Below are 15,303 nucleotides of genomic sequence, written 5' to 3' on the forward strand. Positions count from 1 at the left end.
TCAATACAAAAGAAGAAGCTGTACCCCAAACGGAAATACCATATTAAAGTTTGGGTTCCATAAAAGCATGATGTAAACGGAAAACAGTCTCAGAATTTATATAACTCGTTATTCTTTTCAATATTCCAATAAATCTAGATAAAGACAGTGTTAAATTATTTATATGATTGTTCTATCGTAATTTATCATCAATTTCAATAACCAAATATTTTACAATATTAACTCTGAATATGTTTTATTATTAATTTTTAATTGTAATCACCTAGATTGGCTTTTTTGTTTTTATTTGACAAACAAATAATATTTTGTTTTATTCATAATTATACTAAAATTATAATTTTCAATATATTTACTTAATTTAGCCAACAAAGAATTTATATTATTTTCAAATTTCAATAAGCTCTTCATACTTTATTATAAGTTGTGTCATTTGGTGGCACAGACAACGTATGGTTTATTTCAGTTAAGAAATGGTTTTTGCACCCGGTTGATACCCTTGGTGTCTGGAAAGTACTTCAATGGCTATTTTGTGATGTGTGTTAAATGCTCACAAATGTTTTTGTATAAGGCAGCTTTGATTTTCAACTTGTTTNGTTATAACAATATCATCTGCATACAATATAATACTATTTTCAGGAATAGTTTCTATAATATCATTTATATAAATACAGTGGAACCCCCAGTTAACGAACTTAATCCGTTCTGCGACTCCGTTCGTTAACTGAATTGTTCGTTAACCGAAGCAATTTTTCCCATAGAAATTAATGCAAATGCAATTAATCCGTTCTAGTCTCCAAAATTTTTGTGATTTTATTTGTAATATAAAGTAGATTTTCTTTGATGAAAATATAGGAAAACATAGTATCATCATTACAGCAACAAACATGTAAACTTTGTTTAATAAAATAGCACTGTACAGTACATACTTTCGTTTGTTGTACTTGGTGGCAGAAAAATGGAGATATACGAACTTTAATGCTTAGAAGGGGAATCCCTCCAAAAAAATAACGGGTAACACTTCATCGGTAGATTCTTCAAGTCGAAGTCTCTTTCGATAAATAAACACACCAGTGGCTAAGTGGTCTTTGTACCTTGAACACGAACGTTTATTTGTGGGTTTGCACCTCGCTCAGACGGGCTGGCCACGTGGAGTGTTCCGGGTTTTCTCCACATCTGTAATGCCTAAATAGGGGCCAGTTTCCCTTAAAAACACCTCCCAGAAAACATTCCCCCTAGGCAGATCGCCCAAGTGTTGCGTTGCCATAACTTAACAAACAAACAAACTCTTTCTGTAAGGAACAAGAAATTGATCTAAAGTTGATTGTCTTACTCTTTTAATCAAAATTTTTCTCAAATGCAATAGCGCATTGTCGTTTATATTGCGTTGTCGTTTTCTATTGCCACTATGAATTTTTTCTTTCTTGGATGCCATATTGATTAAATATATAAATCACAAAACTGAAAAAAAGAAGTATAGCACAATCACTCGGAAAAGCAATGCTTAACTCGCGCATGCCTAACACCAACTAAAATTTCACACAAAATACCGTTACGTTCGTTATCCGAATTTTGTTCGTTATCAGAGACAAAATTTCTGCAAAATAAAAGTTTGTTAACCGATTTGGTCGTTAACCAGGACGTTTGTTAACTGGGGTTCCACTGTATTAAAAAGTAAAAGGCCCAAAATGGATCCCTGTGGGACACCTTTGTTCACTTAAAAAGGTTTAGTTACTTTAACATAGTACATACAATTTGATAAATAGGATATCAGCCACTCCGATGGCACTCCTCTCAGTCCGATTTTGAACAATTTATGTTTTAATATCTTGATATCCATGCTATCAAAAGCCTTAGCCAGAAGATCGATAAACAGTGCCATTACTAAATTTGAATTATTGACACCGTCAATAATACATTGTTTAAGATGAGTTAATGCATCGATTGTAGAGGCCTCTCTTTTAAAACCATACTGGTTATTAGATATGATATTATATTTATTGACAAATTCAAAAAATCTTTTATAGAAAGCCATTTCAATTATTTTAGTTATTCTCTGAATGATAGCAATCGGACAATCGTTCTCCAAGTCCTGTTTAGATTCTTTATTTTTAAATATTGGTATTACAAGATCGTGTTTGAGTTTCTCCAGAAACCTCCCACATTTGAAGGATTTATTAATAAAATAAGATAATGCAATAATATTTGCTATTTGTCTTAAAATAAATATATTTCTCAATGTCCAGAGTATTAGCTTTTACACTCATGATATAGTCAAAAATCTCTTTAGGAGAAGTTTCATCCAAAACAAAAAATTTATAGTTCCTTAATTTAGTAATATTGAAATGAATTAAAATTTACTACATTAAAAAATAAACTGTAGTTTGAAGTAGGAGATTGGTAAATAACCACAATCAAAACTTTATTGATAGATATTGTCATCACATCTATGTACTCTTTATTAAATGTCAAATCAGATATTACCTCATAAATCAAATCCTTATTTATATACAAAACTATATCTCAATGTTGGTTAGGTTGTCTTTCGATTTTTTCCATATTAAAATTATTTTAAATGAGGGTGAGTTTCATTTGTCCATGTCTTACAAAAAGCCATTGTTCCAAAATTACAGTCATATCCAGAAATAATATGATTTATCTCCTGATATTTATTATTTAAGCATCTTACATTACTATAAAATATATAGAGTCCATCCCTATCAAAATTAGTTATTTTATTATGTTTTAATAGATCTTCCATCAGGAAATAAACTCTCAATATACTCTAACATAGAAGGTGGAGAGGTTGCATTTATCTTTATGTAAATTATACCATTTTTAGTCCAAGTATTTAGTATTTTCACCTCCTTCTTTAAAACTCTGGTTTTATAAAAAAAAAGATTTCTATCATATGGTGTAAGATGATCATTTATATAAATTTTATGTTCTTCATTACATGCACTAGAGGTAATTTTGAGTTTATTCTCTTTAATTTTATCAATAATTTTTTGCTTCAATGTAATATTAGCTAATTTCACTATAATTGGCTTTAACTTATGTGGCATTAAATTTCTTTTACTTGGAAGGAATTTAGGCTTATAGGCATTTACAATAGATAATTTATCAAATATATTATCCACAAATGTCATGACTTTATGTTATAAACAATAACATTTAAATTTTCATTTAACAAAGTAGGAAGTCCAGCAATTTCTAAACTTGAATTATTAACATCTTGCTCCATAAACCTTAATTTTTCTTGTGTTATATTTAATTCTCGTTACATTGTAGAATTTTCTTGTTGTTATTATTGTTATTATTGTATTATTATCTTGTTGTTACCTTTTATTGTTTATCTCCAGAGAGTTAAGATGGTTGTTAATTTTAACAAATTTATCTGATAAAAATTGAATTGAATCCTTTATGCTTTTATTTGTTTGATTTATATTCTCCATACCTCTTTAAATTTGTTTAATTTCAAAAAATAATTTATCACACCGGGTTGACTCATTAGGCTCAGGTGAGCAGGAGGCTACATTGCTTATTTTTATTATTAATTGGTTTGTCACTAACTGGAGAGATAAAGTGAGTTGACTCATCAACTTTTTTTGTAAGTTTTACTAAATTTATGGAAAGTAGCACAACCAACACAATAACTATAAAAATGAGCATTTTTCAAACACTGTGAGCATGAAAGTAAATCAGTATCCAAAATTTTAAGATTACAGACAAAACATGAGGAGGTGCGGCGGTTAGCCATATTGATGTCATCATGCCACCCATACATTCCCATACAAAAATTATTTTACATTATATAGATTTTTCTTTTGCAACAATTTTTTTATTGTATATTTAACTTTTTGAGGAACACTTGAAGTGGCTTCACGGAGTACCTGTGTTCCACGGATTGAGAATCTAGGCTCTAGAGTGGTGATTGATGTCCTGTCCTGCTCTTCGTGTCATTGCCCAACCAGTGCACAAATGTCATGAATTTGTATGCTTACATTATTGACTATAATATTTATATAACTTTTACTACAGATTTTATTACACAATATACACACTTTTACACTGCCATTTTCAAAGCAAATTTCTTCTGAAGCTACATGCTTCTGCCAGCATTGGTATCACTTATCTACATAGTATGGGAAGACACATTTTTTTGATGATATCTTTAATGCATTTTGCCAATGGCTGAGATGGCTAAGGTAGCAGTTTGCTACTCGAGGAATCAGGATCAAATATAAGCAAGCAACTCGGGAATTATTTTTGGGCAATATGTCAGGCTCTCCTCCTCGTACTCACAGGGCAGATAGAGTAAAAAAAAAAAAAAGGCTATTATCACTAAGACTTAAACTCTGCTATTGGTTCTATTACTCTTCAACTTCTCTTTCATTTTAGGAACAGATAAAATTCTGTAGGGGCAGATCAGTGGAGCAGAGAGATTAGGAAAATACCATTATACCTTTCTTGAACTATTAAAGATAACATCAGTATTATTTTGATAAATAACTTAGTATAGATGATAACAGAAGTATACAGGGTGCATAGTAAAGTCCTTACACATTCACCAAGTAACAGATGAATGTGACTTATAGTAAAGTGAATGTGTTATGAGACAACATCACTAGCAGCACCTATAATGGTAAAATTCATAAGTTAGCACTCACATCTTAAAAACAATGTATGATACGAAAAAAGTCAGTTACATAGTTGTAGAGCATGACTGATTTGGTACAAAAGGACACCCTGTGTAAGTGAACAACACAGGGAAAGCATGAAACAGTCATGTGCATATCAAGCAAGACAGTAAAATGTCTATTTCTCACATGTTAATCTAAAACATGTGTATTTCTCATTTTCCTATATCTTTGTGCTACGTTCATTACTGTGTGCTGTGTAATCACTCACACTCATCAGCATATATGGACCTTACTATGCACCCTGACATGTGTTTGTGTGTTGTTCAGTCAAACCTATACTAAAAGTTAGTTTCATTTTTGACACAGAGCACAAACCAACAGCAGCACTATGAAAAGAAAATTTTACTAACATTTTCATCTATATAAAAATAGACATTATCAGGTAATAATGATATACAACAAAACAGCTAAAACAAAAATCGAATGCTGTTTTACATTTTCCAATTGATTATGTAAATAGGATACATTGCAAAACTCACTACTCACCACACCTATATATCAAACACAAACACTGAACCAAATTTACGTTGTGGAATGATTAACTAATCATAAAAAACAAACGTTTTCGAACTCCTTCTGGGCTCTTCATCGAATTTATGAGCTAAAACCTGATGAAGAGCCCAGAAGGGGTTCGAAAATGTTTGTTTTTTATGATTAGTTGATCGTTCTACACCGTAAATTTGGTTCAGTGTTTGTGTTAGAATACATTGCGTTTAAAATTTATATTGCTTTATACAGATACACTACAGTGACTTTTTTCAAAACACTTGGCAGATTATTCATCTCTTTATTCAGCCATCTAAATAAAGAGATGAATAATCTGCCAAGTGTTCTGAAAAAAGTCACTGTAGTGTATCTGTATAAAGCAAAGTAAATTACAACACGGTTTCATCAGAACCAAATAGAATTTATATGTTATGTTCGAGATATAATTCAAAATATGTATATTATTTAAACAATTAATGAATAAAAAATCAATTAATTTCACATTAGTTATTATGACATAAATAACAAATATAATTTAAATTATCATTAATGCGAATTTTTATTGGCCAGTTCAAAAATGTTGCACCATGTTGTAGACAGGGTGTCCATTTCTTTGAAATTAATAGTGACTCCCTCTTCAACTGCCTCAGGTATTTAAGATGTGCTCTTTCTGAAACCCTGTGTAACAATTTTACATCCTGAAATTTTTATGTTAATTATAATTTATCAGTACACCAAAATAAAAATATTGATTTCAGTAAAAATTATTTTTTATACTTTCAGATATTCTGTCTTGTTTTTTCCAAAGAATTAAATTTTCTAAAATACTTACTACAACACAATAGGCGAGACAACATACAAAATAATTTTATATTGTTAACTTAGTGGCACACTCGGGATTTAATCTTGAGGAGGTTGAATTGAACTGATAAAAAAATTTTTAATGCAAATTCAATACAATTCCCAACACATGGCTGCTAATTCATTAGCAGTGTAGAAATAGAAGACACAACATGATATAAATACAAAAATGAATTTTAATTAGGAAATGATTTTTGTGAAATTTTCTAGTTTTTTTTTTTTTCCTTTGGAGAATGCCAAGGACCCCTTCCCCTCTGGATGCACCACTGAACATAGTATTTGATAAATTTAAAATATTATCCAAATATAAGTGAAGTAAGTAAATTATATTTAATCCAGAAAAAACATATATATATATATATATATAAATTATTGAGATGAAAAAGCTGTTCTAATTTTTCAGGATTTTGATCCTGTCCTCTTGATTTTTTCAAAAGCATTAAATTGTAACTGTATACTGAAGTAAGCAATACACCTTTAACAGTGAGTAAGGGTGGAGAAATGCTAATGTTTTTTGAACTCATTAATGGACCATCTCAAATAAAGAAATAAACCAGATCATTAACATTTCATCAATCTTACCCAGTGCTTTTTTTGTCATAGAATGCAATGGAATGGTGTTCCATCATCTTTTTTCGATATATTTTAAAAGTTTTAAAAGAATTTTTGAAAATTTGATGTTTGGTCAGCGTTGAATTGCTCTGTTGAACATAGAAGATTGGTAACAAAATTATTAAGACAGTCCTGCTCCTGCTTGTGTGCCGAATCTTGTGTACGATGCATGTAATATATTTTTAGTAATGAAATGAGTATTCCATCACCTTTCTTTTCCCAAAAAAGTGCTGATCTTACCCATTGTTAAAGATGAATTGCTTGCTTCATTAAATTAATTACAGTAACTAGTTCAATTTTATGTGACTATACCCTGGACAGACCTGTTTAACACTACAAAATTTATTATTATTTACTCTTAAATGTAAATAAAATTTTAAGATAATTTAATTGCATATCAAATCATTTAGTTATTTTTTTAAATATGTTTTAGAGGAGGAGTTCTTGCCGGTATTCATCTTACACCATTATTTAAAGGACGGGTTCCAAAGAATATCATTGAAGAATTTCAATATTCTCCGATTGAAGACGTTATAAGGAAAAATATGAAGAATTTAAGATTTCTTGTAATTAATATTTGTAATTAAATATAAATTTTTAAATATTTCATTACTTTTAAAATTATTTTATATAGTAAAAATTTATTATAAGCTATAGTCTTCCAAAATGTTAATATAAAGAACAAACTAAGATGATTATACTCTATTTGGAGTGAAAGACAAGCAAAATATCAATAACAGACTTGCCAAAGAAGTCTAGAATAAGGGTAGAACAATATTACGCAATTATTTATGGTGATGGCGTCACAATGCCAAGCTGCAATTTTTTATCTTATTTTTATTTTAAAAAAAAACCTATGTTCAGATTGAATCAAAATATAAATTATTTAAATTTTTTAAATGTGAGATCACATGAATATTGTATGTCTTATTGTAGAATGATATATTATTAATTGCAGTTTATCCTAAGAATCAGTTCTATACCAAATTTATTGCTCTATATAGTAGGGTAAAAACTTTTAATGGAAATCAATGGTCTGACTTCCAGTCCAGACCTAATGAGAGGTTGTATAGTAAATTGGGTAAGCTTTCTCTATCCTGGTCTTGATTTTCATCTATCTAACTTCATTTTTGTGATTAATGAAGGACAGATGGATGGACAGATGACAGCAGGAATGTAGTCGGTCGCTCACAAATATATCCCAAAATCAATGGGATGGCAAAGGTTCCATGAGTACGATGAGAGACTGAGAAGGTCAGTGGCGGCAGCAGAGCACTACGGTGGATGGTCGCCACCTTGATGAACGAATGGACAAACTCTCTCTCTCTCTCTCTCTCTCTCTCTCTCTCTGTCCTCCCATGTCCTTTCCTTTTATTTGGGATTTATTTCTTTTATTTCTTTCCCTCTTTATTCTTATGCCCAAATTTTGCAAACTTATTCAGAGAGCTAGCTACTAGTCCAATCTCTGATTTTAGGAAAAATTTCTTCCAACGAGTAGGTTTCCTGGAAGATGCATCACTTACGAAGGAAATGTTAGTACAGAGAAAATCTTGTAAACTTCCTCTGTTATATTTTTCATCTTGGGCTTAAATAATTTTTCTGCTGTTGGAATGAATATTAAATAATTAAATTGCCAAAATTAGAAAAATGCTAGCCTGAGTTCTCACATTGGTCTGCAATTTGAGCCAACAAAGCTAAACTTTCCAAAAATATGAACTGTGGAACTGAGTTTATAAGCACTGTATCAAACTTGAATATTAAAAATGCAGTGGCGTAGCATAGTGAGGGCGGCAGGGCGGCCCCGGGCAGCACTTTTTAGGGGGCGGCAAAATTTCACAATAAATAATAATAATATCTTGTAAAAAATTTGAACCATTTCATTTCATATTTTCATTGCACCCTACAATTCGGACCGATTGAAATGAGCACGGGGAATAGTGTTACCATCCGGACAGTCAGAGAATCGACTCAGACTCACTGTCCGGGTGAACTATTAATTTAACCTGGGGATATCATGCGCAACCTTTCAACCCCTTTTTTTTTTATTTTTGTTTGTTGTACGATTCGTTCGTATTCATAATATACACCTCCAATATCTAATAGAGCTAAGTCAACTAGGTTACTTACGTTACTCCTACCCAAGTCTCCCTGTTCGCTAACTATACCTGATTTAGAACCGGCATGCACTGCACATTATTCTTCACATTGTAAAATGACATTACGCATGCGTCAGGAACTTCTGTTTGAACAAACCTGACCTGCCGTCCGGGTCAGCAATTTTAAAAAGGTGGCAACACTAGCACGGAATTTTTCATTACTTATTCTGTAACGAAACTGAATTTTAGTCTTTTAAATTGAGATACCTAAATAAGGGGACAGGGAAATTTTCCTTTGCCCCGGGCGGCTGACATCCACTGTAAAAACGATAAATTCTGAATTCCTTTTAACTCTCATAGAAATGATTTATGTGATGTAAAATGAAAAATGACAAACTTTCAGAACTAGCACAATAATGTCAAAAGTATGTGTATTTTTAATTTATTTTTTTTATGTATTCTAATTAATTTTATTATATATTTCACTTCTTTCTGTATATTATTTTCAAATTTCAATAAGCTCTTCATACTTTATTATAAGTTGTGTCATTTGGTGGCACAGACAACGTATGGTTTATTTCAGTTAAGAAATGGTTTTTGCACCCGGTTGATACCCTTGGTGTCTGGAAAGTACTTCAATGGCTATTTTGTGATGTGTGTTAAATGCTCACAAATGTTTTTGTATAAGGCAGCTTTGATTTTCAACTTGTTTTTGCTCAGTTCAGGTTTGCAAGAGGCATTGTTGGTTTGTAGAAATGGAATAATACAGAACCTGGTACTTACTAAGTATAATGTCTTTTCATTGAAAAGTTTGTTTTGCAGTTATCAAAATGAAAGACAGTTATTTATTGTTGTTAATGATTTGTTTTAAAATCCTTTTTAAATTTAGTTTTTGAGTTTTTTTTGCAGAATCTTAAGGTTCCATGGAAAACAGTTTGGGAGCTATTGCATTAAATGATTGTTTCCTCTCCAATATATTTAGAAAATGTTTGATTTCCACATGTGATGTTTTACATTTACATTTATCAGGAGGTAGTTTTCATAATAAGGTGGATTATCAGCCATTAGGACCAAAAGCAAGGCTGCATGGTATGGCTGGCTTTGTAAAAAGTCATTTTCTTAAAACCTGCCACACTGTTGTTTGTGGAATACCCAGGTCCCTCAAACCCATTAGAATCAATTCGTTTTTCAGAGGTCCACATGCGCAATTCTGCACACGTTTGTTTGAAACCGAGGGTTGGCCATCACTTTTGCCAACACGCATATGTCATATTTTCCAGAAATGAGTATACCATTATCGGATAGAATTAGTCAAAGGTTCCTCTCGATACTTTGAACAAAAGTGCCACCAAGCTAATGTAACAGATTTTGTTTCGCAAAATTCCAGAACACAAAATGCCGTTTCACTGCCGCTAGTTGCCATTTGGTAACAATTACGTCCTGGCAGGCATGAACTAAATTACCCATTTTAATACATTACATAATAGGTTTCTTGTTTCATAAGAGTGTTTATTTAGACAAAAATTTTTAAATTTGTAATTCTTAAAATGCAAATTTTCTTTAAAAATTATTAAATGTAAATAAATTTTTTTTAAAATTAAAATTTGCATAATTAATTCCAAAACGAACGTATTTTTTTTAAAGAAGGAAAACTAATAATCATTTGATATTTGAAACTGGTTTTAAATTTTGAAATCTATAAGATATATGTATAACTTCTCACTGTATGCTAAAATTTTAAATGGATAATTTTTATATATTAGGAATTAGCAAGTTTGGAAGTCACCATATGGGATGGAAGATTCACTAGTGAAGATTGTCCTCCTTTACCAGTAGATATGTTTTAATTTGTGATTCTGTTTAATATTCTTGTTACTTGTAATGGAATTGTATTTCACCTTAATTACTAATTTTTTTTACCTTAAATGAGGGCACATTTAATTACACAAGTATATGTGACAGAAAAATGACTACTGTATATAGACTTATCTCTGTAATACCGTGAGTTAGGTTCAAATGCACTGCCATAAAGTGAAACACAGCTTTTTTCATTTGCTAGTCCTTATAGAAGTCTAAAAAAATAAAGCAGGGTAAAAATAATAGATAAGTAAAACCTGCAAATTTCCTTAAGAGGCAGATAATTGTCAAAAATAATAAACATAAATATAATTGAAAAGTGCCATATTAGTTAAGTGCTATTGTGAAAGGTTCGATTGTAGAACACGTAATAATATGACCAAGCCACGAGGAACGAGCAGTTTTATTAGCCGAATTATTTAACAGAGAACTGATGCCAGTCACAGAGACGAAATTACACAGATATATTTACAATGTCTCCGCTCTCGTTCAGATTTTCCAAACAAAAATTTGTTTACGTACAGTTTCGATTAAAACTCAAATAATTACAACTAACCTTAACCTAACACTACAACTAATAGAAATAGAGAAGGAACGATAGTAAGAGGAATCTACCGGTAGTTAGGCAAATGGGTCCTGAGCTGGATGATTAATAACGGCGAATGTACAATCCGTCAGCATTGGGGTTAATATTATGCAGTTGTTAACAAATATACACCGAGGTAGTTGTAGGGACCTCTCAGGAATGGATATCTCAATTATTTCTCGTCTCTGTCCCACCTTTTCTATCTGGGCTCTCACTTTTGATCTCCATCTCACGCACGGTCCTTTGATCTCTCTCCCTTGACCTTCCTTCCGGTGGCAAATCCAAAAAGTGCCCGTTTTCTGACCCCGCATCTAACGATCGCTTTGGGCAGGACCCCCTCCCTGTCCCCATTGGCAAAACCACCAATCAGGACCCACGAATATTCCCGCTCCTGTCAGGCGACAGGAAAGGATTAAAAGCGGAAGGAAGAAGGGTGATAGGAAAGAAGAACTATTTATAGAAAAGAAATATTATAGAAAGGAGTTCTAATTCTATATACAGTAATTACATACAACAAAATGGCAGACTGCCACACTATAAAACAAAGTGCCTTAAAGTAAAGTATACCCTTAATTAAAATTTCAAATGTACAAATGTTCTTTACCCAATTGTACTATTAACTAATACACGGAAAAATAATTCTCCTTTCCTCTCTGACTTCTGGAGGCTTAAAAAATTCCAAGTCCATAGACTGGTATAATAAACAAAAGGACCAACATATTAACTTTAAGAGAAAAAAAATAGTTTTTTATTTTACACTATACTTCACCCCAAATGCATTTTGCCGTTTTTGGCCTCTTCAATAGGGTTTCTTACAACCAGAATGCAATACAGGTTATCTATTAGAAGACACAAGTACCATTGTGTTTACAGCTATTACATATTATCAACTCTTCCCAGCATTCCGTGGGTCCTTTTGTTTTTTATACCAGTCTACGGACTTGGAATTTCTAAAGCCTCAGAAGTCAGAGAGGAAAGGAGAATTATTTTTCCGTGTACTAGTTAATAGTACAATTGGGTAAAGACAATTTATCTGACTCCATTGGTTTTTTTTAAATATTTTATAATGTACGAATGTTGTTATAAAAACAAAATTATTCATTAACTAAATATGGAAAAAGCCATTAACTAGATTTAAGTTGCATTATCTATTCTTATAATAAATAATTATTGTAAAATGAAGGAATCTTAAAAATATTCTAAAGCTATTTATAATTACTAAGTCAAGTTAGCTTAGCTTACAAGAATATTAAAGCAGTTCTTGAAAACCAAAGCTTTAAATTCATCATCTGACAGTTACAATTTATTATTTTGGTAGTTAAGTAATTGAAAAAACTTGTGTTAAATACAAAAACAAATATAAATTTACAAAATATTACAAATGAACAGTCATTGTAGCTTTCTTTTATAGCTATAGAATCATAATTTATTTCAATAGTTTATAAATATTTTTAAAATATAAATTAATTTACATTATGTTATTTATTAAATTACCTGAAATGTCTATCAATAAACTTTATGATATAAAAAGAAATACTGTATTATTATTTTACTTTAATTGTATCTTTTGATTGAAATCATACCTTTCATCTCTAGATTTTGTATAACAAATCATTTTTAATTCATTTTGCAAATTAATGACAAAAAACACTCATTGATACAATTTGGATCTCTCACATTTACAGTATTCCAAGAGAATACTATTTAAGAGATTCTGACTTCTAGAAGGAAACCCATTACATAATTTTTGTTTAATTTGATGAAATTTTTATAATGCAAGAAAGAAAAATTTTAGAAATAAATTTTTATACCCAAACTTAATTTGTTTCACTAGTTTTTCTATTGTTTTTTATTCAATGACGCAGTTCCTTAAATTATAATAGAAAAGTCAAAAACACGCCGTTTTACTCTGACATATTTCTTCTAAAATTACAAAAAGAAATTTTGTCTTTCTCTAACTGTCAGAACACAACCAACATACTTTCCTTTACAGGCTCCCACTTTGCCTACACTTATGCAAATTGTTTAAAAATTCCTCGGCCATCAGATGCTGGTAAACTTTTATTTGTAAAAATAAGATATTTCTCTCCTGGATTTTATAATTTTTATTCTTAATAATTTTTTTATTTAGCCTAATTTTATATTTGTACGATTACAGGAATGTTAATAGAATAGATAAGCGTTACAATTCATTAACTATTTACACATTTAACTGGTCAAAAAAGTTACGACAGATAGTGTGAATTTGAAATTATAAAATTGTATTTCTTCTAAGACAATACGCAAATGTATTTACAATAACTTAACGGGGATATGTTCCGAGAAATACTTTGCAAAGCAACTAAGCACTTAGGCAAACATTTTGTTATCGTCTGTATGTAACGCAATGATAAGTATTTCTGTATCTAAAGGTAGAAAATGTACGGGTGGCTGTGAATTTTTCCATTATAATCTTACCGGACCTCCGCGGTTAAGTAGCACTTAGCCCTATAGATCTTTTTGACTTCCTTTTCTTTATTTATAATGTTGCTAATCCGAACAACTCTCCGATTAATGAGAATACATTGCATAATTTTTTCTATAAATATTTTTGATCCTTATCCATTTATCTTTTTCAAAAGGTTATAAAATCATATTTGAGAGTAACTGCACATCCTCAGAAATATCTGAAAGCGAGAGTGCAACGTGGAGGACCACCGGTGCAGCAGTTGTTATTAGAATCTCTACCTTCTTCCATACACAAAGATTCCAAAGAATTTGAAGAACATAAATCTAAATTTGAACTATTAGTTCAAGAGAAATTTAATATATTAATGGTAATATCTATATTTTTTATGAAATTATTAAAATTTTGTAATGTAAATAATTTCATTTTATTTTGAAAATATTCTAGAATAAAGAATTGAAAGAAGCTGGATTTTCTCCTTTAATATAATTTGAATTGTATTTATACCGGTAAAGCACTACGCCATCGTCACTAATTTTGTCTGTACAGATAGAAAATAATAAATTAATTAATTAACAAACGATTGTAATAATTGTAAAATGCAGTAATAAAGAAATTGCGTGTTTGAACTTTTATTATTCAAAAGAATGCTGTATATACAGTGGCGTAGCGTAATGGGGACGGCAAAATTTTCCTCCGCCCCGGGCGGCCGACACCCACGCTACGCCTCTGTGTATATAAATTCTAAGCATTTTTATTGGTGCTGTTTGATATCAAATAATGAAAAGTAGCAATGCAATGTACAGTACGTAACAGTTACATTAGTTGCCGTATGCACAGTTAAGTTACATTTTAAACTATTATTTAGTTATAATTAACTATATGTAATAAAGTTGACAGTACAGGATCTTCCAAAATGAATGCTACCATTTTAAATTATTGTAATTATGTTAACTATTATCCGAGAATGTTTTAACATATTGAAACATTGGGAAACCATCCGTGTTTCGCATTTGCTCATTTACAATTTTTCGGTGCACACACCCCACAGTGCCTGTCGACAAATACTCGATTCTTTTTTGGCTGGCTACAGAATACGTGTGGTTGCTGCAGCCACGATTCTGTGGCTCTTGCAGATTACTCGTGATTGCAACTTTATGAACTGCAGAACACAAAATGTCCTCTCTGTTGCAGAGTTGCCTTTTTCATTTATGGCTCTTTTTAGACGTTCGAGCGTCGATGGGAGATGAGACAACTTGGACGGTTACTCCATCGGTTGGTGTACGTCGAATACTTCTCGGATGATAATTATAATTACAGTAGTTTTCAATGGTGGCATTCTTTTTGGAAGACCCCGTATAATCCCGTCAAAACCACTCAATAATTTAAAAATACCATTTCATAAAATTAATGCTACAACATTAAATCTCTTAAAATACTTTTACTGTTTCTCGTACTGAGGTCAATTTTAATTAAATTTAAAGGTTATTTCCACCAATAAGCGATTACCTTATAATCAAAATAGCCGTGCCTTAGAGTTTTAACTTAGCACACGAATTCGGGTTCAACGTTGGTGTAGATTCCACAATTTATCGTGTATAGTTGGAGAATCATATCCAAAGAATAATGGAACTGGTTGGCTCCATTTACAATGGAAAT

General features: G+C 31.1%; 1 protein-coding gene across 1 annotated transcript in view; it reads left to right on the plus strand.

The window, feature by feature from the left end:
* The window catches only part of LOC111623708, a 62,307-nt gene extending 48,083 nt beyond the window's left edge, over positions 1–14,224 (plus strand). The window contains exons 17-20 of the mRNA XM_023366396.1: positions 7,088–7,225; positions 10,519–10,587; positions 13,820–14,014; positions 14,092–14,224. Of these exons, the coding sequence (XP_023222164.1) occupies positions 7,088–7,225; positions 10,519–10,587; positions 13,820–14,014; positions 14,092–14,133 (444 nt within the window). The 3' untranslated portion in view covers positions 14,134–14,224. The remainder of the gene's footprint in view (positions 1–7,087; positions 7,226–10,518; positions 10,588–13,819; positions 14,015–14,091) is intronic.
* The last annotated feature ends 1,079 nt before the right edge of the window (positions 14,225–15,303 follow it).

Source organism: Centruroides sculpturatus, unplaced genomic scaffold, assembly GCF_000671375.1.
Source record: "Centruroides sculpturatus isolate CEXI.00-Female unplaced genomic scaffold, Cexi_2.0 scaffold49, whole genome shotgun sequence".
Lineage (NCBI taxonomy): Eukaryota > Metazoa > Arthropoda > Arachnida > Scorpiones > Buthidae > Centruroides > Centruroides sculpturatus.